This window comes from Poecile atricapillus, chromosome 13 (assembly GCF_030490865.1).
Source record: "Poecile atricapillus isolate bPoeAtr1 chromosome 13, bPoeAtr1.hap1, whole genome shotgun sequence".
In the NCBI taxonomy this organism is placed as follows: Eukaryota; Metazoa; Chordata; class Aves; order Passeriformes; family Paridae; genus Poecile; species Poecile atricapillus.
In genome coordinates, this window is record NC_081261.1 from 15,873,399 (window position 1) to 15,896,514 (window position 23,116).

General features: G+C 54.7%; 3 protein-coding genes across 3 annotated transcripts; all 3 read left to right on the forward strand.

Annotated features, from left to right (window-relative positions):
* Positions 1-2,907: 2,907 nt before the first annotated feature.
* On the forward strand, positions 2,908-8,373 carry LOC131584101 (protocadherin alpha-3-like). Its single transcript, XM_058848876.1, has one exon. The coding sequence runs from the start codon at positions 5,307-5,309 to the stop codon at positions 7,953-7,955; it is 2,649 nt and encodes an 882-aa protein (XP_058704859.1). The 5' UTR covers positions 2,908-5,306; the 3' UTR covers positions 7,956-8,373.
* Positions 8,374-9,856: 1,483 nt separating this feature from the next.
* LOC131584100 (protocadherin alpha-3-like) lies at positions 9,857-16,834 on the forward strand. Its single transcript, XM_058848875.1, has one exon. It carries the CDS (start codon positions 11,625-11,627, stop codon positions 14,274-14,276), a length of 2,652 nt encoding a protein of 883 aa, XP_058704858.1. The 5' UTR covers positions 9,857-11,624; the 3' UTR covers positions 14,277-16,834.
* Positions 16,835-16,971: 137 nt separating this feature from the next.
* On the forward strand, positions 16,972-21,744 carry LOC131584103 (protocadherin alpha-3-like). Its single transcript, XM_058848878.1, has one exon. The coding sequence runs from the start codon at positions 19,041-19,043 to the stop codon at positions 21,630-21,632; it is 2,592 nt and encodes an 863-aa protein (XP_058704861.1). The 5' UTR covers positions 16,972-19,040; the 3' UTR covers positions 21,633-21,744.
* Positions 21,745-23,116: the final 1,372 nt, after the last annotated feature.

The window sequence follows — 23,116 nt, forward strand, 5'->3', positions numbered from 1 at the left end:
GAGAAGCGGAGAGAAGCGGAGAGAAGCGGAGGGAAGTGGGCTCCGCCAGCTCCTGGGAGCGCCCCGGGACCGAGAGGCTCCCGGGAGGGACGCACTGCCTAAGGAATGGCTTGGCAGTGGCTGTTATTACTTTGTTGTTATTCAATTTTATTTTCTTTTGTTTTGTATATTTTATTAACGCGCTTTCCGATTGGTGCCGCTGTTCTCTGCCTGCGGATCGAGGCGTGGAAACCCAGCCGAGCCGGGGGCTGGGCCGCTGCGGGGAGAATGGAGGAGCTGACAAGGCTCTGGATACCCCGGGACAGCTCAGGGCCCACCGCGGGGCCGGTCACCGGCATCGCCAGCACCTTCTTCGGGACTTCAGCTGTGCCAGCGGCACGAAGACAGAGTGGGAAGGGGACGGGTTTGTTGTTTGTTCCCCGCTCTCTGAGCCTGACCCCTTCTATTCGGTTGCTGCTGGAGGTGATGTGCAGAAGCGAAGACTGAACGCCGCGGCGTGGGTGCTCCAGCCGCTGAGCCAGCACGGCATCTCCTTCCTCGTCCCCCACTCGCCTTGTCCAGGGAGGAATGCCTCGCTGAAAGACCGATGGGACCCTAGGAGCGGTCCTTGTCTCGGTGCTTAGGGTACTCTTGAAAGGTAGAAGAGCTTTTGGCCTCAGGAGGCTTTGAAACCAGACCCGGCTTTTCTGTGCCGTGCTCTAACCGCTAAACTGCGCTAATGAGCTGAGAAGGACACAAAGACAAATCCGACGATGCGAGTTCGGGACTCATCTGTCCTTCTGAAGGGAACGGGTTTGCTTTCCGGATCCTCGTCGACGGAGACAGTCACCCTGAGGCGGCTGATGTGGAGCTGCTGTGCGGTACTTTCCATCTCGGGGTGGTGGAGCTGGAAGTGTCCTGTATGACGGGAGCGATTCTGTAGGAGCTGCTGGTTATTCTTCTCTTGCCAAGTCTCCATTTCTTGTCTCCAAGTGTAACTAGATAATGATCTATAATGATCTGATTTCAGTGCGGGTCTAAATAGAACACTCCAAACACCCCTCGAAAAGTCTGTGTCTCTCTGCTCTCTAAAGAACAATCGGAGACAAACCTTTTGACTTATGTTCACCACTGGGCTGTACTTGCTTTTCTAAGAGTCCAGTGATCACTCCGTGAGCTCTGATGGATGCTCTGAACTTGGGATGTCCAAACACGTGGTTATTATATTTCAAGACTTTAACCAGGCTTTCATCCATTCCTGCCTGATGAAGGAGGCTCAAAGTAACGCTCAGACACTTGATGGGCTTTCAGGATGTTAAGATGAGTAGTTTATACTGATTTTTTTCTATAGATCCTCGCTGTGGATCAGCACTCCTCACGTCTTGCTGCTTAGTCAGAAGCACTGGGAATGCTCTAGGCTGATCAAAGTTGAAAGAGCTAAACCAAGCCTTCCACCGACTCGTGTGCTTTTTGCAGGATCATTTCAGCTTTTTCTCATGACCTTTGTGGGTTCCCCTTAGAGGTGCAGGTGGTATAAAAGACACTTAGTCGTGCATCTAGGGTACTAATGCAACACTACAATGCCTGAGGATTTGGCAATGTCACCCTCTACCCCACTGCTACTCAAGTAGTAGCTGGATTTCATCAGTGTGAGAATCCCGCATGAACTGGATCCGAATAAGCAAGAAACAACTGCTCCTGTCTGTGATCTTGGAGTCTTTGACTCTGTCTTTGCATTTAGAAACAATTTTATTTCTAGCTAAGCTCAGATATCCAGCGTGGTGGGATCATTTGGCGAAGCTGCTGCTTGGTAGATATGAAAATGATATAGACGGATGTTCAGACCAAAATAAAATGGACACCATGTCCTGTGTCCTCGACGTCAGTGCCTGCGACCTCATTAACAGCTGTTTTACTGATTTAAAGCATCCTACGACATTTTACATACAGCAATCTTAACTTAGTACAGGTCTTAAGATACTTGGAGATCGAATTTGCTGACATTGGCATTACATTTTCACCTCCATGAACACGACATGAAATATTTCTGCAGAGAAGACCTACTTTTACCAGGTAAGTGAATAAATTTAGCAAACAGGTAAGTTGGGGAAAAAAAACCCCAATCAACCAAAGGAAATTCACCACAAAAATCAAAACAAAACCAACCAACCAAACAAAAAACCCAAAGCCAACTCAAAACATAACCCAACTAAAACTCAAACAAACGAAAAAATCCAAAGCCAAAAGCCAAAATCTGTCCTGCTTAAACACCTCTGGTCCAGGAGCCACATGGAGCAAACATGATTGTTTTATTGATAGAAGATAATCCCCAGCATCTCTTCCTATCCATGAGTCAAGACTGTGACCTCTACCCAAACCGTTATTTCCTTTTGCTACAGAAATTAAAACAAACTGCCAGAAAACTGGAAACTCAAGAGTTAGTGAACATGTCTCCAGATCAGCCTGACAAAAATTGTGCTGTGCAGGATTTTCTCGCCAGTCCTCTGTTATCAAAAACATCAATTCTGTCGCTTACATCTGGAAAAAGTTAAATACTGTTCTACTTGATAGAATGGATTTGCCTGTGTCTGTTTACTCGTTGTCTATGGCAAGGAGAATGTGAATCGGCAAACCCAATCCAAGGAGGAGAAGGAGAAAACCCGTGTGGATGTTAGGAATGAGAAAAGGATGTGCTAATGGGCTTAATAAACCGAATCCTCGGCAGCAGCAGTGCCTACCAGAGGCTCCTTTTGCTGTTTGCCGTAGCTGCTCCGCTCGAGAGAAGTGCTGGAGAGGAGGATCACTCTTTATCTTCAAAGCCTACTTCCACCAGGATTTGGGATAAGAAACATAAAGCTCCTGAATATCTTCCTCGGGGGGAAAACCCTGGTGCTGGTTGTGATACAAAAATGCAGGTAAGTTACAAATACACGGTAAGAAGAATTCATCTTTGCATTGATGGCATAAGCCAGAGAAAAACGGCATCAGGGATGGATCTGGAATCAAGACATCATTTATATCCACGGAAAGCCTGACTGCCTTCTGCAGCAGGTTTCCATATGAACCGGCAGCACTGCGGAGATCAATAAAGCAGGAACACGATCAGGTTAGTAGCACAATCGTATTTAATGATGTTTTGAACCGTGGTTTGTGTACAGAAGCTAGAGATGTAACAGCAGAAGTTATTCTTGTCTCGGGTGCTCCTGAGGGAGCTGCTGTGGCCGCAGGGCCGCTGCCTCTGGGGCCCAAGGGCAGGTGGTGAATGTGAACCAGGGCAGGCGAGAGCTGTGTGGGCATGTGGAGGATTTTGCCCTGAAGCTCAAATAATGGTAGAAAATCTTCCCACAGCCAAAAAATCGGCTTTGTCAGGATGGAGAAAGGCAGAGTGTATTATTTATTTGTGTTTGTTTACTTATTTGTTTCCCGTTAATGAGGAATGTTGTGGTGGGGCAGTGTCTGTGTACTGTGGCAGAGATCCTTCCCTCGGAGTGGCACGGAGTAGGGATCGGGGATTTGTCATAGGAAGTCTGAATTTGAGTAGGGAAGAGTCTTCCCTGAGGAAAGGAGATGCTGTGTTTGTAGCACTGGGCTGTGTCATTGGTGACAAACTGCAGAATGTCTGCCTAGCTGGAGATCTTTGCCCCGCCACAGAGAGGTTCTTGCTGCATCCTGGCAGAACTTGTGTGCTGGAAAGGAGAAGCAGGAGCTTGTCATTCATCATGCAGGTGGAAAAGGAGGCTGCAAGAGCAGCTCTTCATCGAGCTGTAGGAACAGTGTACAGGAGTGTGGTGGTCCCGTGCTTTTTCAGCATTCTTGGAGGATTGGCGTGCTGGGCTGTGAGGGGTTTGAATCTCTGAAGGAAAGATTCAAACAATCCCCTGGGTTGTTTGGTGTAATCGAAGCCTTTTGGGCAGATGTGGAAATATCTGGGGCTTGGGCTGCTCTGTCAGAGTGAGGTGGATTCTCTTAATGAATGCTGAAGGTATGAACGAGGTAATGGATTCAAGAGTGTGTCCGTCTTCAAAAAGGGGAGGGAAACAATAGAGAAGGGACAGTCTGTCGTGCATACATTGCAGAAAAGCAGGAAGTTTGTTCCTCATCTGGAGAGATGAAAGTCGGCAGGAAAGAGGAAGGGGAACTCTTGCCAAAACACGTCGGCACTCCATGTCGAGAGTGATGTAATCATATGAAAAATTAGTTCGTTAAAGAGACAAAGAAGAGGCAAAAAGAGAAGAAGAGAAGGAATTGGGGAAACAGAAGACTGTTGAGAGAGAACGAGAAGAAGGAAGAAACAATGCAGAAATAAAAGAGAAGCGAAGAAGAATGAAGAAATAAATGGAAAGAGAGAGAGAATGGAAGAAACCATAAACTATTTTAGTGACATATCATTGACGTCATTTGACGTCATATGTGACGAGTCACCACTGCACACAGAAAGAAAGGAAGATGATAAAGGAAGAAATAAAGAAAGTATGCAAAAAAAAAAAAAAAGATTACAAAGAAAAGAAAATAGGATGAAGCCATAAATTACATTACAAGAGTGCACCAAATATATAGCAGAAGATCGGAGGAATAAAGGAAAAAGATAAGAAAGAATATATATCCGTAAATTAGCAAAGAAAGGACGAATAGAGGCAGACGAGATGACCAACACGCACCGACATTACCTCTACATGCGGAACGGAGTCCGCCTTGCTGAGCGCACGATCTGGCGCTTGATGTCCGTAATTAGTGCTGATCGCTCCTGTTTGATGATCTCCACCACGGCGCCAGAGACAACAAACGATCTGCCAGCAGGGGCAAGGAAGAAAGAAAGATCGAAAGATAAAAGAAAGGGGAGTAAACGATAGGGCATGATAAGGCAAGGACGAAAATGATGACAAAGACAAGAAAGAATTAACAGAAGTAAAACATAAAAGAAAAAAAAATAGAAAATACAACTGAGAAACTAGAGAAGGCTAAGGAAGGAAGAGAAAGCAAGAAAGCAAAATGAAGAAGAAGGAAAGAAAAGAGAGAATGAGAGAAGCAAATTTGACCACGGTAGGAAGAAAAAGCAGAGGAGGTGGCCATGACTGAGCAGAGGCACAGGCGCCGTGTGGGAGCGTGTGAGGCGGCGGAGCAGCGCACGGTGTCGCTGCAGGCTCAGGAACGGCGTGTGGGCGGCTCCGCCCCGGTGCGGCGGAGAGCCCGGCTGTGAGCGCGGGGGGGCGGCGCGGGCCGGGCAGCAGAGCCGCTGCGTCCGGGCGGCGGCGGGGAGCCGTGCGGGGCCCGTGCCGGGGCCGGCAGGCAGAGCGGCGGCGGCGGCGGCGGCGGCGGCGGCGGCAGGGATGGGCGAGCGGCGGTGCGCGTTGGTGCGGGTGCTGGTGCTGCAGGCGGCCTGGGCGGTGTCGGGCGGGCAGGTGCGCTACTCGGTGCCGGAGGAAGCGAAGGCCGGGACGGTGCTGGGCCGTCTGGCGCAGGACCTGGGCCTGGAGGCGGGCGAGGCGGAGGCGCGGCGGCTGCGGCTGGTGGCGCAGGGCCGGCGGGCGAGCGTGGAGGTGAGCGGGGCGAGCGGCGCGCTGGTGCTGAGCTCGCGGCTGGACCGGGAGGAGCTGTGCGGCAAGAGCGCGCCGTGCGCGCTGCGCCTGGAGGTGCTGGTGGAGCGGCCGCTGCGCGTGTTCCATGTGGAGCTGGAGGTCACCGACATCAACGACAATGCCCCCGTCTTCCCCGCCGCCCGAAAAAACCTCAGCATCGCGGAGCTGACCACTCTGCCGGGGACTCGTTTCCCTCTGGAGGGCGCATCGGATGCGGATATCGGAGTGAATGCGCAGCTCACCTATACACTCAGTCCCAGCGAGTGCTTCTCTCTAGATTTAGAAAAAATCGAGGAGGATGTTGAGTCCTTATTCCTGGTGCTCAGGAAACCTCTGGACCGGGAGACAATCCCCGTTCACCGGTTGGTGCTGATGGCGAGTGATGGGGGCCGGCCGTCTCTGACAGGGACAATGGAGCTGGAGATCTCGGTGCTAGATGTGAACGACAACGTGCCCCAATTCAACCAGTCGGTGTATAAAGTGCAGCTGCCAGAAAATGCAGAACGCGGTGCTTTGGTGATCAGACTAATCGCCACAGATTTGGATGAGGGGTCGAACAGTGATATCTCCTATTCACTCCAGATCCTGTCGCCGCAGGACAGAAGAGACGTTTTTGGAATCGACAGAAACAGTGGAGAGATCCGCCTTAAGGGTGACTTGGACTTTGAGGATGTCAGTCTCTATCACCTGCAAGTAGATGCGACAGATAAGGGGACACCTCCGCTGTCGGGTCACTGCAAGGTGGTGCTGGAGGTTCTGGATGTGAATGACAACGCGCCGGAGGTGTGGGTGACGTCGCTGTCGGTGCCGGTGCCAGAGGACGCGTCGTTGGGGACGGTGGTGGCCCTGCTGAGCGTGTCGGACCGGGACTCGGGGGCGAACGGTCGTGTGCGGTGCTGGGTGTGGCCGGCGTCGCCGTTCGGTCTGGAGGCGACGTTCGCGGGCTCGTACTCGCTGGTGCTGCGCGAGGCGCTGGACCGGGAGCGGGTGTCGGAGTACGAGGTGGAGGTGCGTGCGGAGGACGGCGGGGCGCCGTCGCTGCGCGCCAGCCGCGGGCTGCGGGTGCCGGTGTCGGACGTGAACGACAACGCGCCGGCGTTCGCGCAGGCCGTGTACACGGTGCTGGCGCGGGAGAACAACGCGGCGGGCGCGGAGCTGGCGCGGCTGTGGGCGCGGGACCCGGACGAGGCGGGCAACGGGCGCGTGAGCTACTCGGTGTGGGAGGGCGGCGCGGCGGCGGTGTCGGCGTCGGGGGCGGCGGGCGGCGGGTGGCGGCCGGCGTCGAGCTACGTGTCGGTGGACGCGGAGAGCGGGCGCGTGTGGGCGCTGCAGCCCTTGGACTACGAGGAGCTGCAGGTGCTGCAGTTCGAGGTGCGCGCGGTGGACGCGGGGGAGCCGCCGCTGTGCGGCAACGCCACGGTGCAGCTGTTCGTGCTGGACGAGAACGACAACGCTCCGGCGCTGCTGCCCGCGGGCTCGGCAGCGGAGGCGGGCGGCGTGGCGGGCGAGGCGGCGGAGCTGGGGGCGGTGGCGGCGGCGGGGGCGGTGTCGGGCTCGGGCACGCTGTGGGCGTGGGCGGCGTGGGGGGCGCCGGCGGGGCAGGTGGTGGCGAAGATCCGCGCCGTGGACGCCGACTCGGGCTACAACGCGTGGCTGCGCTACGAGCTGTGGGAGCCGCGGGGCAAGGGCCCGTTCCGCGTGGGGCTCTACAGCGGCGAGGTGAGCACGGCGCGGGCGCTGGACGAGGCGGACGGCCCTCGCCAGAGGCTGCTGATCGTCGTGCGCGACCACGGCGAGCCGGCGCGCTCGACCACGGCCACGCTCAGCGTGTCGCTGGTGGAGGCGGCCGAGGCGGCGCTGGCGGCGGGATCCTCGTCGTCTTTGTCGTCTTTGTCGTCTTTGTCGTTGTCGCGGGCGGCGGGTGCGGGCGCGGAGCTGGGTCCCGGGGCGGCGAGCGCGGCGACGAACGTGTGGCTGGTGGTGGCGATCTGCGCCGTGTCGAGCCTGTTCCTGCTGGCCGTGGTGCTGTACGGGGCGTCGCGCTGGGCGCCGCGGGCGGCCGTGCTGTCGGGGCCCGGGCCCACGACGCTGGTGTGCGCCAGCGAAGTGGGCAGCTGGTCGTACTCGCAGCGCCACAGCCGCAGCCTGTGCGTGGCGGACGGCGCGGGCAAGAGCGACCTCATGGTTTTCAGCCCCAACTTCCCTCCGCCGCCGCCGCCTGGCCCCGCGGCCAAGGACACGCAGCCGGAGCCGTCCGCTCTCCTCGACACGGTCAGTTTTATTACCTTGCCCGCCTCTCACCACGTCCCTCCCTTTCTCTCCCTTCTCACCCGCCCTGTGGGTTGTCTCTATTTTCTACCGGGCTCCGCCCCCACAGCCTTTACGCCTGTGGTTGCTTGACCGGTTCTTTAGGCTGTCAGTGCCTCGTTTGCATGTGCCTTGGGTTGGAATTACATATATTACCACCTCTCGGATTAGTTACTGTCCGTAGCTGAGGTTTGCTGCCCTGGATGTGTGGCTCTCCCTTTGAATGGTATCATGTCAATTGCCATGAGAGATGTTTGGAGGTGTCAATTTCTCAGGCAATGATTTTGCTTTCTGGTGTTTTGCATTTCCACCCGAGCTTGCTTGAAACGGTGCCAGGACACACAGGCTGTGGTGGTTACTGTCCCCCCGGCACTTTGTACCACTTTATTTCCACTTCTATATGCCAATTTTGTTAGTGGTAGTCTGGATTATTTTCGAAATCTTTCTCCTTTCTTTTTCCCCTGCAAGGGATTGGATGCAAGATGGCAACTGGGGCATCAAGGAAAAGTTCCCATTTTGGTTTCTTCAACGGAGTCATTAAGATAATAGGGAAGGCAGTAGGGACTTTTCCTATTCACCTTTTCACCTATTTCACCTTTTCAAAGTGTCTTCTTGTTTTGCTCAGTATTATAAGGTTTCAGGCAGAGGAATATGCCCCGAGATGAGTGTTGCAAAAGGGAAAGAGGGTGCCCCGAGGTAAGTGTTACAACGGGGCAAATTTGTTTTTCCTCTGCCCATGTTCCCCTGGTTGAGGATTTGTGTTGCTGGCCTGAGAACAGCTTGAAAAACACTGTCCTGCTTGATGTTATTGCAAAATTTCCATGAAGTGCCACATTGTTTCAAAAGCCTACTGAGGGATCTGGACAGGCCAGAAAGTCTGAATCCACCTGTGTGTGATTAAACACTGCTAAATGCCATCTCCTGCCCTTGGGACTCAGCCCCATGCAACTTCCGCTAGTTTTAACCTGCAACAGTGGCCACGTTAGCAGTGAGATGTTGTCTTGTTACCGCGGTATTGAGATATGTGTGCTTGCACGTCAAACCCTGCACAGCAGCACATCCCTGGTGTTCTGTGGTAGAAATTCTCCCACCCATTTGATATCATTGTTGCTGTTGTGTATAAGCATTTGGTGTGGTTCTGTAGAATAATAAAATCCATGTGGACTGGGATCAGAGCTCACAGCTCTAATCACAGAATCTCGAAGAACTCTAATACTTGGTTGTATTTTTATATGAGGTTGCTGAAAAGGCAAAAACATTCCGGTTGAAGTTCAAAAAGCTGGGAAGTCTGTTCACTAGACATTGGGTGGCTGTGCAATCCTCTGTATAATCCTAGTGCTGATGATGAGGGAGGATGAGGCTATGCAAAGGCCTGGGTCATGTTCAGTGTGGGGTTTACAGCTGGAGCATGATGTTAAGGTGAAGCAGTGTCTGAGTATTCTGGTAGAGGTCCTGCAAGTGGCACTGAGTAGGATCTGGAAAGGCATCACAGGGAGAATGGCCATGAGTAGAGGACAGTCTGGACTGATGGGAATGGAGATCCTGGGTAGAATATGGTCTGCATCACTGGGGTAAAGGTTGTGAACATTTCCTTAGATGTGGAGACGCCATTTCCCATGGCATGAGATGCAGGATTTTGGTAGAAAACCTTTGGAAGAGTCCCAGCACACAATGCTGATTGCCTGGGATCCTGGCAGGACCTCCAGAAGTTCTGCATATCTTATGGTGCTCTTCATGTATTTCTTCATGTTGTTCTTCATGGTATTGTTGTTTGGAACATATCTGCCATGCTTGCCTTCAGTTACTTGCTTTTGATTTGGAATGTTGCACAAAGAGAAACTTCTCGAAATTTGGATGATGCTGCTGAACCACCTCTGAACCTCTCCTTGGTTACCTCTGCCCTTGGAAGGAAAAGAAGGGGAAAAGTGGGATCCTGAGGGATTTTTTCTCTCCTTTCACCAAACCTGCCCATCCTTGGGTTTTATTTCTCTCACCTAGGCATGGTGTTGGTAAAAGTCAGTAATATGCAGACTGCTGTATTTTGGCAACTGTCAGGTATTTGGGCCATTTCCCACCAGTGTGGGGATGTCTACTCTGCTCTTCTGAGCTGAGTTTCACTTTGAGAGAATGTCCTTAGCTTTCAAGCCTCCTTCCTTGCTTCTCCCTGATAGAAGTGCAAAAGGGACACTGTGCACTGTCCAGTTTCTGCAGAACATGAGTCACTTCCTTCTGTCAGCTTGCCCAGGAAAACCGATAATGTTAACTGAAAATATAATTTTAAACCAATACTCCCGTCTTCAAAATATTTCATTTTCTGAACAACGCATCAGTGATGTTACAGGTAAGTGACTTGCACAAAAAGCAGATGAATCTATCACAAGGGATCGATGTACTTTTACTCCTTTTCAGTTGTGGCATCTTTATGTTGGATTGACCAAATGTTGACTCTATTGGATGAGTGCAGCACCACTGTCTGCACTTGTTCTTTTCCTGCTGTTTCCAGGTACAGCCTGAGTGTGTGGCAGCCAGGAGGGATGGAGGAAGGACCACTATCCATTTTGTGGAGTTGCTCTGTTGGGAGTCAAGGGGATGTTCTGGGTGAAAATGTCGTGGTGTTATCTTTATGGCTTCAGTCTGGCTGCATGTCAGATTGCTCATGCTGATGAAGCTGAGGCGTTTGGTGGGGACTCATGGCCCTGGATACCGAGATTCTAGGTGTGTTGTTGTGACAGTGCATGCCTGCCTGAAAGGGAAGACGAGAGCTTGACGTTTATTGTACAAGTGGAAAATGAGGCAGAGGAACAGCTCTTCATTGAGATATAAGAAGAGTACTTGAAAAGTGTGGTTGCTTTTTCAGTATTCTCGAAGAATTTGGGCTCTTTGTAGTAGCCACGCACGTGCAAGTGTCTGGAGGCTTGATTGTTGTGGATTCTGTTGTTATGTAGGAGAGCTTTTCTCTGCCGTATAATGCTATCTTCACAGAAAGGAGGAGGAGGAAAGGAAAAAGAATAGAACGGGAAGGCAGACAGGCAGACAGGCAGGAAAGAAGGAAGGAAGGAAGAGCGAGTTTACTGGTATGTCACAGATACTGCCACTGTACACATAAAGGGAGGAGAGCAAGAAAGGAGGACATAAAAGGAGTGAGAGAAGAGAGACAGAAGATGCTATGAAGGAATGACACAAGGAGGTAATTAAGAATAGAAGATGACAAAGAAAACAACCGCAAAAGAAATGACAAGTATGCAACGACCTTACCTTTAATGGCTGGGAGAAGCTGGTCCTCAATAGACTCCACCTTGATTAGAATATTCTGCAGTCCAATGTTACTGCCACGTAAGTCGGGTTTGTGGATTTAGCTCGGTTTTCCTGCTGTATGGCTCCGGAGGCTTCTTGCGAGTTGCCAGGAGGGATAAAGAAGAGGGAACAGTAAAAAAAAAAATAAATAATGCCAAAGTCTAAAATGAAAGAAGAGAACGGCTGGAAGTGGAAAAGCATAGGAGATGACCATAACGGAGCGGCGGTGCGGGCGCTGTGTGGGAGCGTGTGAGGCGGCGGAGCAGCGCACGGTGTCGCTGCAGGCTCAGGAACGGCGTGTGGGCGGCTCCGCCCCGGTGCGGCGGAGAGCCCGGCTGTGAGCGCGGGGGGGCGGCGCGGGCCGGGCAGCAGAGCCGCTGCGTCCGGGCGGCGGCGGGGAGCCGTGCGGGGCCCGTGCCGGGGCCGGCAGGCAGAGCGGCGGCGGCGGCGGCGGCGGCGGCGGCAGGGATGGGCGAGCGGCGGTGCGCGTTGGTGCGGGTGCTGGTGCTGCAGGCGGCCTGGGCGGTGTCGGGCGGGCAGGTGCGCTACTCGGTGCCGGAGGAAGCGAAGGCCGGGACGGTGCTGGGCCGTCTGGCGCAGGACCTGGGCCTGGAGGCGGGCGAGGCGGAGGCGCGGCGGCTGCGGCTGGTGGCGCAGGGCCGGCGGGCGAGCGTGGAGGTGAGCGGGGCGAGCGGCGCGCTGGTGCTGAGCTCGCGGCTGGACCGGGAGGAGCTGTGCGGCAAGAGCGCTCCGTGCGCGCTGCGCCTGGAGGTGCTGGTGGAGCGGCCGCTGCGCGTGTTCCATGTGGAGCTGGAGGTCACCGACATCAACGACAATGCCCCCGTCTTCCCCGCAGCCCGAAAAAACCTCAGTTTATCGGAGAACTCCCCTCCTGGGTTCCGTTTCCCTCTGGAGGGCGCATCGGATGCGGATATTGGAGCGAACGCTCAGCTCACCTATACACTCAGTCCCAGCGAGCATTTTTCTCTGGATTTACAAAAATCGAATGCTCGAAATATTGAACCTGAACTTGTTTTAACGAAATCTCTGGACCGGGAGACAATTCCCGTTCACCGGTTGGTGCTGACAGCGAGTGACGGGGGCCGGCCGTCTCTGACAGGTACCATGGAGCTGGAGATCTTGGTGCTGGATGCCAACGACAACGCACCCCAGTTCAACCAGTCGGTGTATAAAGTGCAGCTGCCAGAGAGCGCTGCAGTGGGGACGCTGGTGACACGGGTGAACGCTACGGATGTGGACGAGGGACTTAACAGTGAGGTGACCTATACGGTGACAAACTTCATTCCCCCGAGTGGAAGAGATGTGATTTCCGTTAATCCTAATACCGGGGAGATTCACCTCACAGCAGCCCTGGACTTCGAGGAAGTCGCTGTATTCAATTTCCGAATTGAAGCGAGAGACCAAGGAACACCTCCGCTGTCGGGTCACTGCAAGGTGGAGCTGGAGGTGGTGGATGTGAACGACAACGCGCCGGAGGTGTGGGTGACGTCGCTGTCGGTGCCGGTGTCGGAGGACGCGTCATTGGGGACGGTGGTGGCCCTGCTGAGCGTGTCGGACCGGGACTCGGGGGCGAACGGTCGTGTGCGGTGCTGGGTGTGGCCGGCGTCGCCGTTCGGTCTGGAGGCGACGTTCGCGGGCTCGTACTCGCTGGTGCTGCGCGAGGCGCTGGACCGGGAGCGGGTGTCGGAGTACGAGGTGGAGGTGCGTGCGGAGGACGGCGGGGCGCCGTCGCTGCGCGCCAGCCGCGGGCTGCGGGTGCCGGTGTCGGACGTGAACGACAACGCGCCGGCGTTCGCGCAGGCCGTGTACACGGTGCTGGCGCGGGAGAACAACGCGGCGGGCGCGGAGCTGGCGCGGCTGTGGGCGCGGGACCCGGACGAGGCGGGCAACGGGCGCGTGAGCTACTCGGTGTGGGAGGGCGGCGCGGCGGCGGTGTCGGCGTCGGGGGCGGCGGGCGGCGGGTGGCGGCCGGCGTCGAGCTACGTGTCGGTGGACGCGGAGAGCGGGCGCGTGTGGGCGCTGCAGCCCTTGGACTACGAGGAGCTGCAGGTGCTGCAGTTCGAGGTGCGCGCGGTGGACGCGGGGGAGCCGCCGCTGTGCGGCAACGCCACGGTGCAGCTGTTCGTGCTGGACGAGAACGACAACGCTCCGGCGCTGCTGCCGCCCGCGGGCTCGGCAGCGGAGGCGGGCGGCGTGGCGGGCGAGGCGGCGGAGCTGGGGGCGGTGGCGGCGGCGGGGGCGGTGTCGGGCTCGGGCACGCTGTGGGCGTGGGCGGCGTGGGGGGCGCCGGCGGGGCAGGTGGTGGCGAAGATCCGCGCCGTGGACGCCGACTCGGGCTACAACGCGTGGCTGCGCTACGAGCTGTGGGAGCCGCGGGGCAAGGGCCCGTTCCGCGTGGGGCTCTACAGCGGCGAGGTGAGCACGGCGCGGGCGCTGGACGAGGCGGACGGCCCTCGCCAGAGGCTGCTGATCGTCGTGCGCGACCACGGCGAGCCGGCGCGCTCGGCCACGGCCACGCTCAGCGTGTCGCTGGTGGAGGCGGCCGAGGCGGCGCTGGCGGCGGGATCCTCGTCGTCTTTGTCGTCTTTGTCGTCTTTGTCGTTGTCGCGGGCGGCGGGTGCGGGCGGGGAGCTGGGTCCCGGGGCGGCGAGCGCGGCGACGAACGTGTGGCTGGTGGTGGCGATCTGCGCCGTGTCGAGCCTGTTCCTGCTGGCCGTGGTGCTGTACGGGGCGTCGCGCTGGGCGCCGCGGGCGGCCGTGCTGTCGGGGCCCGGGCCCACGACGCTGGTGTGCGCCAGCGAAGTGGGCAGCTGGTCGTACTCGCAGCGCCACAGCCGCAGCCTGTGCGTGGCGGACGGCGCGGGCAAGAGCGACCTCATGGTTTTCAGCCCCAACTTCCCTCCGCCGCCGCCGCCTGGCCCCGCGGCCAAGGACACGCAGCCGGAGCCGTCCGCTCTCCTCGACACGGTCAGTGGCACGCTCTTGCTCTCCTCTCTCACCCGTACCCATTCCTTCTATCCCTCCAGGTGTGTAACCTCTGTAGGAATTCCGGCTCAGTTCCTAGGGCCCGAGAGCGATGAGTACTTGACGGGTACTTAACGATATCACTGTCACCTTTTCATCTTCTCTTCGGGGAAATACAGAGGTATTGCCGCACTCCAGAGTAGTTATGGTCCGCAGCTGCAGTTTGCTGCTCCGTGTGTAAACTGTTCTGTAGTAGAATGAAATCCATGCCGATTTCGATGAGAGGTGCCCTAAGGTGTCAGATTTCAAAACAGTCTTTCCTGCTTCTTTGTACCATTTCTACCCGAGCATGCTGTAGGTTGTGATGTTTGCGGTCTCATGGCAGCGTGTGTTGCCTTATTTCCTTTGGTGACTGCTCACCGTGCTGGTTTTAGTCTGGTTTCTTACGGAAAAATGCTATCCTCCTCTAATTCTGCTCACTAGAAGATGTGATACAAGGTGGCAATTATATTTTTCATGGACCAAGGTTCTCCATTTTTGTTCTACCATAAGACTCATTAAGCATGTAGGCAAGGTGTGACTAATATTTCCATGTTCCCATAAGCTTTTCCCACATATTATTGTTTTAATTAGAAGCATAAAGTGTAGGGCCTGAGGAGTATGGTTCAAGGAACGTGTAACAAGCAAGACAATTGGTTTTTTCCTTGCTGCCCCTGTTCCCGAGATTGTGGGTTTGTTTTCCTGGGCTGAGAAACAGCAGTAAATACACTTGCCTATTTTGATGTTCTTGCACAATTTGCATTAATGGTGACATCATCTCAAAAGTCCTGTAAATCTCTCCAGCATTGAAGAAACAAAGTGACAAGTCCAACAATCAAAGAATCACCATTTCCCACCAAGTCTCAAATGACATTCTCCTACAGAATAACTATTGTGTGTTAGACTCATATTCTTGCCAAGACTTTGTTTTTTTTTTCTCAGAGCATGACATCAATGACATAACCATGTCGAGTTGTCCCAGTGCCACCTTTAGAAAGAGTTCTGCTCCCAGGTCGGCCACGTTTCCATCTGAGATAGCTGAAGCTAGCAAAATATGAAATGTCAGCATCAGAGTTTCTGCTGTAAATGGCATTGATGATGGCATCTCTCAGTTTTTTATGGTGCTGTCATTGCTGAGAAGAATAAACAAAAATCATGTTGAGCCTTGAGATAAGAAAGGCAACAGTGATCTGTGACAATTGAATAGGCCCTGACCATTTCCTTATCTTCAGGGTGACCTGGAGAAGTGGGAAAACATGGTTTAAGGGGTACTGCAAATCCGTGGTCATGACATAAGGAAAGAACATGAGATTATATGTTTGTCTTGAGAAGACGTCTCCGAGGGGTGCGTGGAGGATGCCTAAAGGAAAGTGTGAGGCACGATGGGACAGAATGCTCTTGCCAAGGATCATTTCCCAGCCCTAAGGGTCTGGAGTGGGAGGCCTTCCTGATCATGAGACAGTGTGTGATCCTGAAATGCTCAGAAATGTTCCTTTGAGGTTCTCGGTATGTTTCATCAGAGACAGCCCCTTGTGCTGCTGTCTGCCTGGTGTAGGCCATGCATTGGTAAGAGGTGGTGAGATGGAGAGTGCTGAATGTTGTCTGATGAGCTGCTTGTTCCAGAAATGGTGGTGTGGAAGGAGAACACTTCAAGCTGCTGTCCTGGTGTAGTGTTGGGCATTCATAGTCGTTTTCACAGCCATTGGTGTTGCCAGAGTGGCTCCTTGCTCCTCCTCAGGTGGGATTTATAAGGACATATGATGAGGCTGTAATCTTCATGTGCTCAACTTCCTCTACTTGCAATTCCTCCACTGCACAGATGACCTCAGGAGACAGATTTTTCACACATGCCTCCTTGTGGTATTTGCAGGTACAAACCTGCACTGCAGCCCAGCTCTGGTTTCATGCCGTACCAATTCTCCCACTCAACTGACCTTGCAAGTGCTTTTGTACTTTGGTATTTGCTGTGGTTCTCTTGATGATATCAAGATGAGTGGACTGGGATCAGAGCTGGGACAGTTCTTATCTCAGAATATTCATGAACTCTAAATGCAGCTTTGTTGTGCTTTCCACCTGAGATTGGTGAAAAGGAGCAAAGCATGGGTGGTGAACAGGTGGACAGCTGGGGACAGCCTGCCAGAGGCTGTGTGTCTTTGCAGCCCTCAGTGTGTTCTCTATGCCAGTCATGAGGGAAGGTGAGGATGTGCAAAGAATTGAATCACACACAGAGCAGAGTTTACAGCTGGGTCGTGTTGCTGGGTTCTAGCAATGTCTGATATTTAGTCTGTGATCCTGCACGTGGCACTAAATAGGGCGTGGATCCGTGCTGTGGGGAGGGGTGAGTTTGAGTGGGGAAGAGCGTTGCCTAAGGAAGATGTGGATTCTGGGTAGAAGACAATCTATGTCATTGGGGAGGAGTTATGGAGATCTCATTTCACATGGCATGGGATAAAGAATATAAGTAGCAAACCTCGAGGAAAAGCCCATGTCCGTAGGGTTGCTGCCCTGAGATCCTGACAGGACCTCCCATAGTTCTGTATATTCTTGTGTTCTCTCAATCCCTGTGACATTACTTCTTGTGACATTACCTGCCATGCATGCCTAAAAATGCTTGTATTTTGTGTGGAATGTTGTTGGTCAAAGAGAGGGTTTTTCAGATTTGTATCATTGTGCCAGCCCTCTTGGAAGTCTGCCTCAGCTCTTTCTCAGGTCTTGGTCTTGTTAGGAACAAAAGTGCTGGTGACATTAAGGTACACCATCCCTTAAAGCCAATACTCCTGGTCCTGGCATTTCTTTTTTCTCAGAAAGCAGCCAGCAATGCTACAGGTGAATTGTTTGTACCTGAAGAAGCTGTGTGTGAGAGTCAGGTGTACTTTTGTTCCTGTTCTGCTGCAGTATCTTCACAGTGGATATTGATGTTGCCCAGGCTGAAATGGCTTTGGGGTTGGAGCACCACTGCCTGCTGTCATTCCTGTCCTGTTGCTGCCTGGCACAGGGTGAGCACGTGGAAGCAAGGACAGATGTGGAAGTGACATTAATGCATTTTTTGGGGGTGGATGTTGTTGGGCAGGCAGCAGATATTCTCAGTGGCAATGCCGTGGTGTTCCATTTGTGGCTTTGGGATGGATTTGCAGGTGGAACACGAGTCAGGAAGAAGAGGTCTCCATGGAACTGTAGGAGGCGTGGTCGGTAGTTGTGATGTCATTGTGCTTTTGTGACATTGGAGGATCACTGTGCTGGGCTGGGATGGGTTGGAGTTCCCGAATGCGAGACTCATCAGTGTTGTTTGGAATCTTTGGAGCCTCTTTCATTAGATGACTCAGCAGCTGTTTCTCTGGCTTTTGTGTCAGATGGTGGTGGAAGCTGATGTAGCAGAGGTGTTCTTCGCCGTCTGACTGCCTTGCTATGCTGTTGCAGGTCCTTGAGAGGACTGGAGGCTGAAGAGTGTGGCCTTGATTCTAAAGGGAGTGGAATTTTTAGGTGCGCGGGTAGAAGGTAAGCAGAAATGTTGTTGGTTATTCCCTATCCACAGGGCCAAGTGGTGGGGAAGAGAAATGAGAACTCTGGCCCAAGGGTGAGTCTGTGGTTTGTGGTGGGGGTGCTGTAGGTATCTTTAATATATTTTGTTGAAGGAAAAAAAAATGACCAGAAGTTACAAGGATGGAAGCAGAAAATATGGATGGCAATGTCAAGGCACAAAGAATGAGGAAAGAAAACAAAGAGAAAGGAAGAGAGAGAGAAAGAAGAAAAAGGAAGAAGGACGTAGAAAGAAGAAGATAAAAAAAAAAATAAATATGGAGTTGAAGGAATGAGTGTCAACAGAAAAATGAGTTCTTTTCCCAAAGGACATTTCCATTGTTCATTGTGAGCTCGTTGAAAATATTTTGGCCAAGGACAAAAGGAGAAGAGTAGATAAGGTGGAATCAGAAGGGAATGGGGGGAAAATGGGACAAGGATAAGTAGGAAAGAAAAGACAGGAAAACAGAACAAGGAAAGAGAAGGGAAAGATTAAGAACAAAGGGGGAAGAAAGAAATAGCAAATGGAAGTAAGAAGAAAATGTAAAAGAAAGTAAGGATCTTCTGCAAGTTAAAATAAAGCCAGAAGGAAAGTAAGGAAGAAAAACACAGGACAGAAAAATAGAAGCGACAATACAGGACAACAGCGCACCTACCTCTGCCGAGTGGGTTGGAGTTGGTACCTAGCAGGACTCAATGAAGGGCACCGAGCTCTGGCGCTGCTGACTCTGAGTTTGATGATCAGTGCCGAGGCAGCAGAGACAACTGAAGACCGTCCCAGTGTGGAAAAAGAAGAGTGGAGAATGGCAAAAGAAGAAAAAGAGAGTAAAGAATGGGGAACGACAGGAAAGTGACGAAGATGAAAGCGAAGGAAAAGAAGACGGAGGAGGAAGGAGAAGACTAGAAAGACGAGGGGAAAGGAAGACACAGGCAGGAAACGAAACATGATTAAAAAGAGGGAATTAAATGAAGAAAGCAAAATGAAGTGAGAAAGAGGAAGTAAGAAAAAGAAGTGAAAGATTGTTTGTAAGGAAACAGTGAGTAATATGAAAAATGAATAAGAAAATAAAAGGAGAATAATGGTAGGAAGAATAGCCATAATGGAGCGGAGGCACAGGCGCTGTGTGTGAGCGTGTGAGGCAGCGGAGCAGCGCACGGTGTCGCTGCAGGCTCAGGAACGGCGTGTGGGCGGCTCCGCCCCGGTGCGGCGGAGAGCCCGGCTGTGAGCGCGGGGGGGCGGCGCGGGCCGGGCAGCAGAGCCGCTGCGTCCGGGCGGCGGCGGGGAGCCGTGCGGGGCCCGTGCCGGGGCCGGCAGGCAGAGCGGCGGCGGCGGCGGCGGCAGGGATGGGCGAGCGGCGGTGCGCGTTGGTGCGGGTGCTGGTGCTGCAGGCGGCCTGGGCGGTGTCGGGCGGGCAGGTGCGCTACTCGGTGCCGGAGGAAGCGAAGGCCGGGACGGTGCTGGGCCGTCTGGCGCAGGACCTGGGCCTGGAGGCGGGCGAGGCGGAGGCGCGGCGGCTGCGGCTGGTGGCGCAGGGCCGGCGGGCGAGCGTGGAGGTGAGCGGGGCGAGCGGCGCGCTGGTGCTGAGCTCGCGGCTGGACCGGGAGGAGCTGTGCGGCAAGAGCGCGCCGTGCGCGCTGCGCCTGGAGGTGCTGGTGGAGCGGCCGCTGCGCGTGTTCCATGTGGAGCTGGAGGTCACCGACATCAACGACAATGCCCCCGTTTTCCCCGCTGCCCGAAAAAACCTCAGTTTATCGGAGAACTCCCCTCCTGGGTTCCGTTTCCCTCTGGAGGGCGCATCGGATGCGGATATCGGAGTGAATGCTCAGCTCACCTATACACTCAGTCCCAGCGAGCATTTCTCTCTGGATTTGCACCGGAGTGAGGAATACCGTGAATCCTTGTTTCTGGTACTCACGAAATCTTTGGACCGGGAGACGATTCCCGTTCACCGGTTGGTGCTGACAGCGAGTGATGGGGGCCGGCCGTCTCTGACAGGGACAATGGAGCTGCTGATCTCGGTGCTGGATGCAAACGACAATCCGCCCCAGTTCAACCAGTCGGTGTATAAAGTGCAGTTACTGGAAAACGCTACAGAGGGGACACTTGTAGCGAGGGTGAACGCAACTGATCCGGATTTGGGAAGTAATGGTGAAGTGACATTTAGTGTGAGCAATACTTTTCCTGAAAAGGGGAAAAACATCTTCCATTTAAATGCGACGACGGGTGAATTACATCTGGCAGGCAGTGTGGATTATGAAGACATTCGTTCATATGAGATACAAATCGAAGCGACAGATAAGGGGACGCCCCCACTGTCAGGTCACTGCAAGGTGGTGCTAGAGGTGCTGGATGTGAACGACAATGCGCCGGAGGTGTGGGTGACGTCGCTGTCGGTGCCGGTGTCGGAGGACGCGTCGTTGGGGACGGTGGTGGCCCTGCTGAGCGTGTCGGACCGGGACTCGGGGGCGAACGGTCGTGTGCGGTGCTGGGTGTGGCCGGCGTCGCCGTTCGGTCTGGAGGCGACGTTCGCGGGCTCGTACTCGCTGGTGCTGCGCGAGGCGCTGGACCGGGAGCGGGTGTCGGAGTACGAGGTGGAGGTGCGTGCGGAGGACGGCGGGGCGCCGTCGCTGCGCGCCAGCCGCGGGCTGCGGGTGCCGGTGTCGGACGTGAACGACAACGCGCCGGCGTTCGCGCAGGCCGTGTACACGGTGCTGGCGCGGGAGAACAACGCGGCGGGCGCGGAGCTGGCGCGGCTGTGGGCGCGGGACCCGGACGAGGCGGGCAACGGGCGCGTGAGCTACTCGGTGTGGGAGGGCGGCGCGGCGGCGGTGTCGGCGTCGGGGGCGGCGGGCGGCGGGTGGCGGCCGGCGTCGAGCTACGTGTCGGTGGACGCGGAGAGCGGGCGCGTGTGGGCGCTGCAGCCCTTGGACTACGAGGAGCTGCAGGTGCTGCAGTTCGAGGTGCGCGCGGTGGACGCGGGGGAGCCGCCGCTGTGCGGCAACGCCACGGTGCAGCTGTTCGTGCTGGACGAGAACGACAACGCTCCGGCGCTGCTGCCGCCCGCGGGCTCGGCAGCGGAGGCGGGCGGCGTGGCGGGCGAGGCGGCGGAGCTGGGGGCGGCGGGGGCGGGGGCGGTGTCGGGCTCGGGCACGCTGTGGGCGTGGGCGGCGTGGGGGGCGCCGGCGGGGCAGGTGGTGGCGAAGATCCGCGCCGTGGACGCCGACTCGGGCTACAACGCGTGGCTGCGCTACGAGCTGTGGGAGCCGCGGGGCAAGGGCCCGTTCCGCGTGGGGCTCTACAGCGGCGAGGTGAGCACGGCGCGGGCGCTGGACGAGGCGGACGGCCCTCGCCAGAGGCTGCTGATCGTCGTGCGCGACCACGGCGAGCCGGCGCGCTCGGCCACGGCCACGCTCAGCGTGTCGCTGGTGGAGGCGGCCGAGGTGGCGCTGGCGGCGGGATCCTCGTCGTCTTTGTCGTCTTTGTCGTCTTTGTCGTTGTCGCGGGCGGCGGGTGCCGGCGCGGAACTGGGTCCCGGGGCGGCGAGCGCGGCGACGAACGTGTGGCTGGTGGTGGCGATCTGCGCCGTGTCGAGCCTGTTCCTGCTGGCCGTGGTGCTGTACGGGGCGTCGCGCTGGGCGCCGCGGGCGGCCGTGCTGTCGGGGCCCGGGCCCACGACGCTGGTGTGCGCCAGCGAAGTGGGCAGCTGGTCGTACTCGCAGCGCCACAGCCGCAGCCTGTGCGTGGCGGACGGCGCGGGCAAGAGCGACCTCATGGTTTTCAGCCCCAACTTCCCTCCGCCGCCGCCGCCTGGCCCCGCGGCCAAGGACACGCAGCCGGAGCCGTCCGCTCTCCTCGACACGGTCAGTTGCCTTCCTTTGCCCATTTCCATTTATTCTCTCCCTATTCTGCCCCTGCTTGTGTGCTCTGAGCAGTAGCTGGTGGTATCCTAATCGAATTGTCGCGGCCCGAGGGCAGTGGGTGCTTAACGGGTGCTTAACATTGTCAAAGGACCTTTGCATCTGCCGCAGTGTTCTTGGCGGATTCCCCGAGCTGCTGGTGGGTGGGGAAGGCTTGGTAGAAATAAAGGCGTGGCGGCGCCCATGTGGCATTACGGTCCGCAGCTGAGATTTTCTGGGGTGGATGTGGTTTGTTTTCCCCTAAAATGAAATCACTTCATTTTTGCAGACAGCGCTCTTGCTGTCTACTATGTACTGTTTCCACCTGGGCTTTGTGTAGGAGTGCAAAAGAAGGAATCTGTGCTGGTAACAGGACCCCAGACATTGTGTACGGCCTTATTGCCTTTGCAGAGTGCTGGCCTTGATATTGTGTCCTGTGGTTTCTTCTCCCTTGTCGTCCTCTGTCATTTTCCTCTACAAGAGTTGTGGGAACAGCTGGCGATTTGGACTTCTGCTCTAATGTATTTTCAATTGGCAGTGTCATTTCTCCATTTTGGTTGGTCCCGCAGAGTGTTTGTGAAAACTGGGATGTTATTCTGCAGGAGTGGAAAAACTTGTCTGAGGGAACTGGAAATAATCTGTAAAATCATGGTCCAGTGTCACTGTGTTGGGAACGGGGAGAAGAAAGACACAGACTCTTTTTGGTGTTGAACAGGAGAGCAAAGTTTATTATTCTTGATCTTCTTTTATAGACATGTTTGAGAAAATCCGAGAGGTAAAACTCTCATTGCTCATTAAAGCAACACATCTATCATTGCTTAAGTGTAACATCACCCCTTGACTGTTTTCCTAAACATCACCTGCAAGGATTGCTGTCCTTTACCAAGGACTGTTTGGATTCTTTCTCATGCTTTCTCAGGCCAGTATGAGAAGCCTGAGAATTAGTTTCATACCGTTTAGTTTCTGTTCCCTTCTTTTTGCATTTAGCATCCACAGTCCATGTCATAAGAAGAAAGGAATGGGAGATGTGAGATGATGGTCTTTTCTCGCGAAGAAATGGTACAGAGTGAGGAACAAAGCATGCCTAGGGAAAAGCAGGAACTAGGATGGGCCCAGAGTGTTTCTGCCCAGAATCCTTTGCCAAATTCCAAGTGTCTGATGTTGGAGACCTTCCAGATTTTTAGATAATATATGGTATTGAAATGGCCACAGAATCCTTTGGAGTTATGAACATCTCCCATCAGAGACAGTTCCTTGTGCTGCCGCTGGCCTGACATAGGGAATGTGTTGGATAAGAGTTGGCAACATTCAGACTGATGAACATTTTTTGCTGCTGTTTTGGGAGTGTTGTTGTGGGAGGGTAGCATTTCAACCTGATTTCTGTATGTATTGTAGAATATTTACTCCAGCTTCCTGAGTGCTTGCCATGGTGGGTCTGTGCTCCTCTTCAGAGAGGATTTTTAGGGGTGGTTGTGTGGGCGGGTGTAATCTTGTTGTGCTTTTGTTCCCCTGCTCTTTATCTT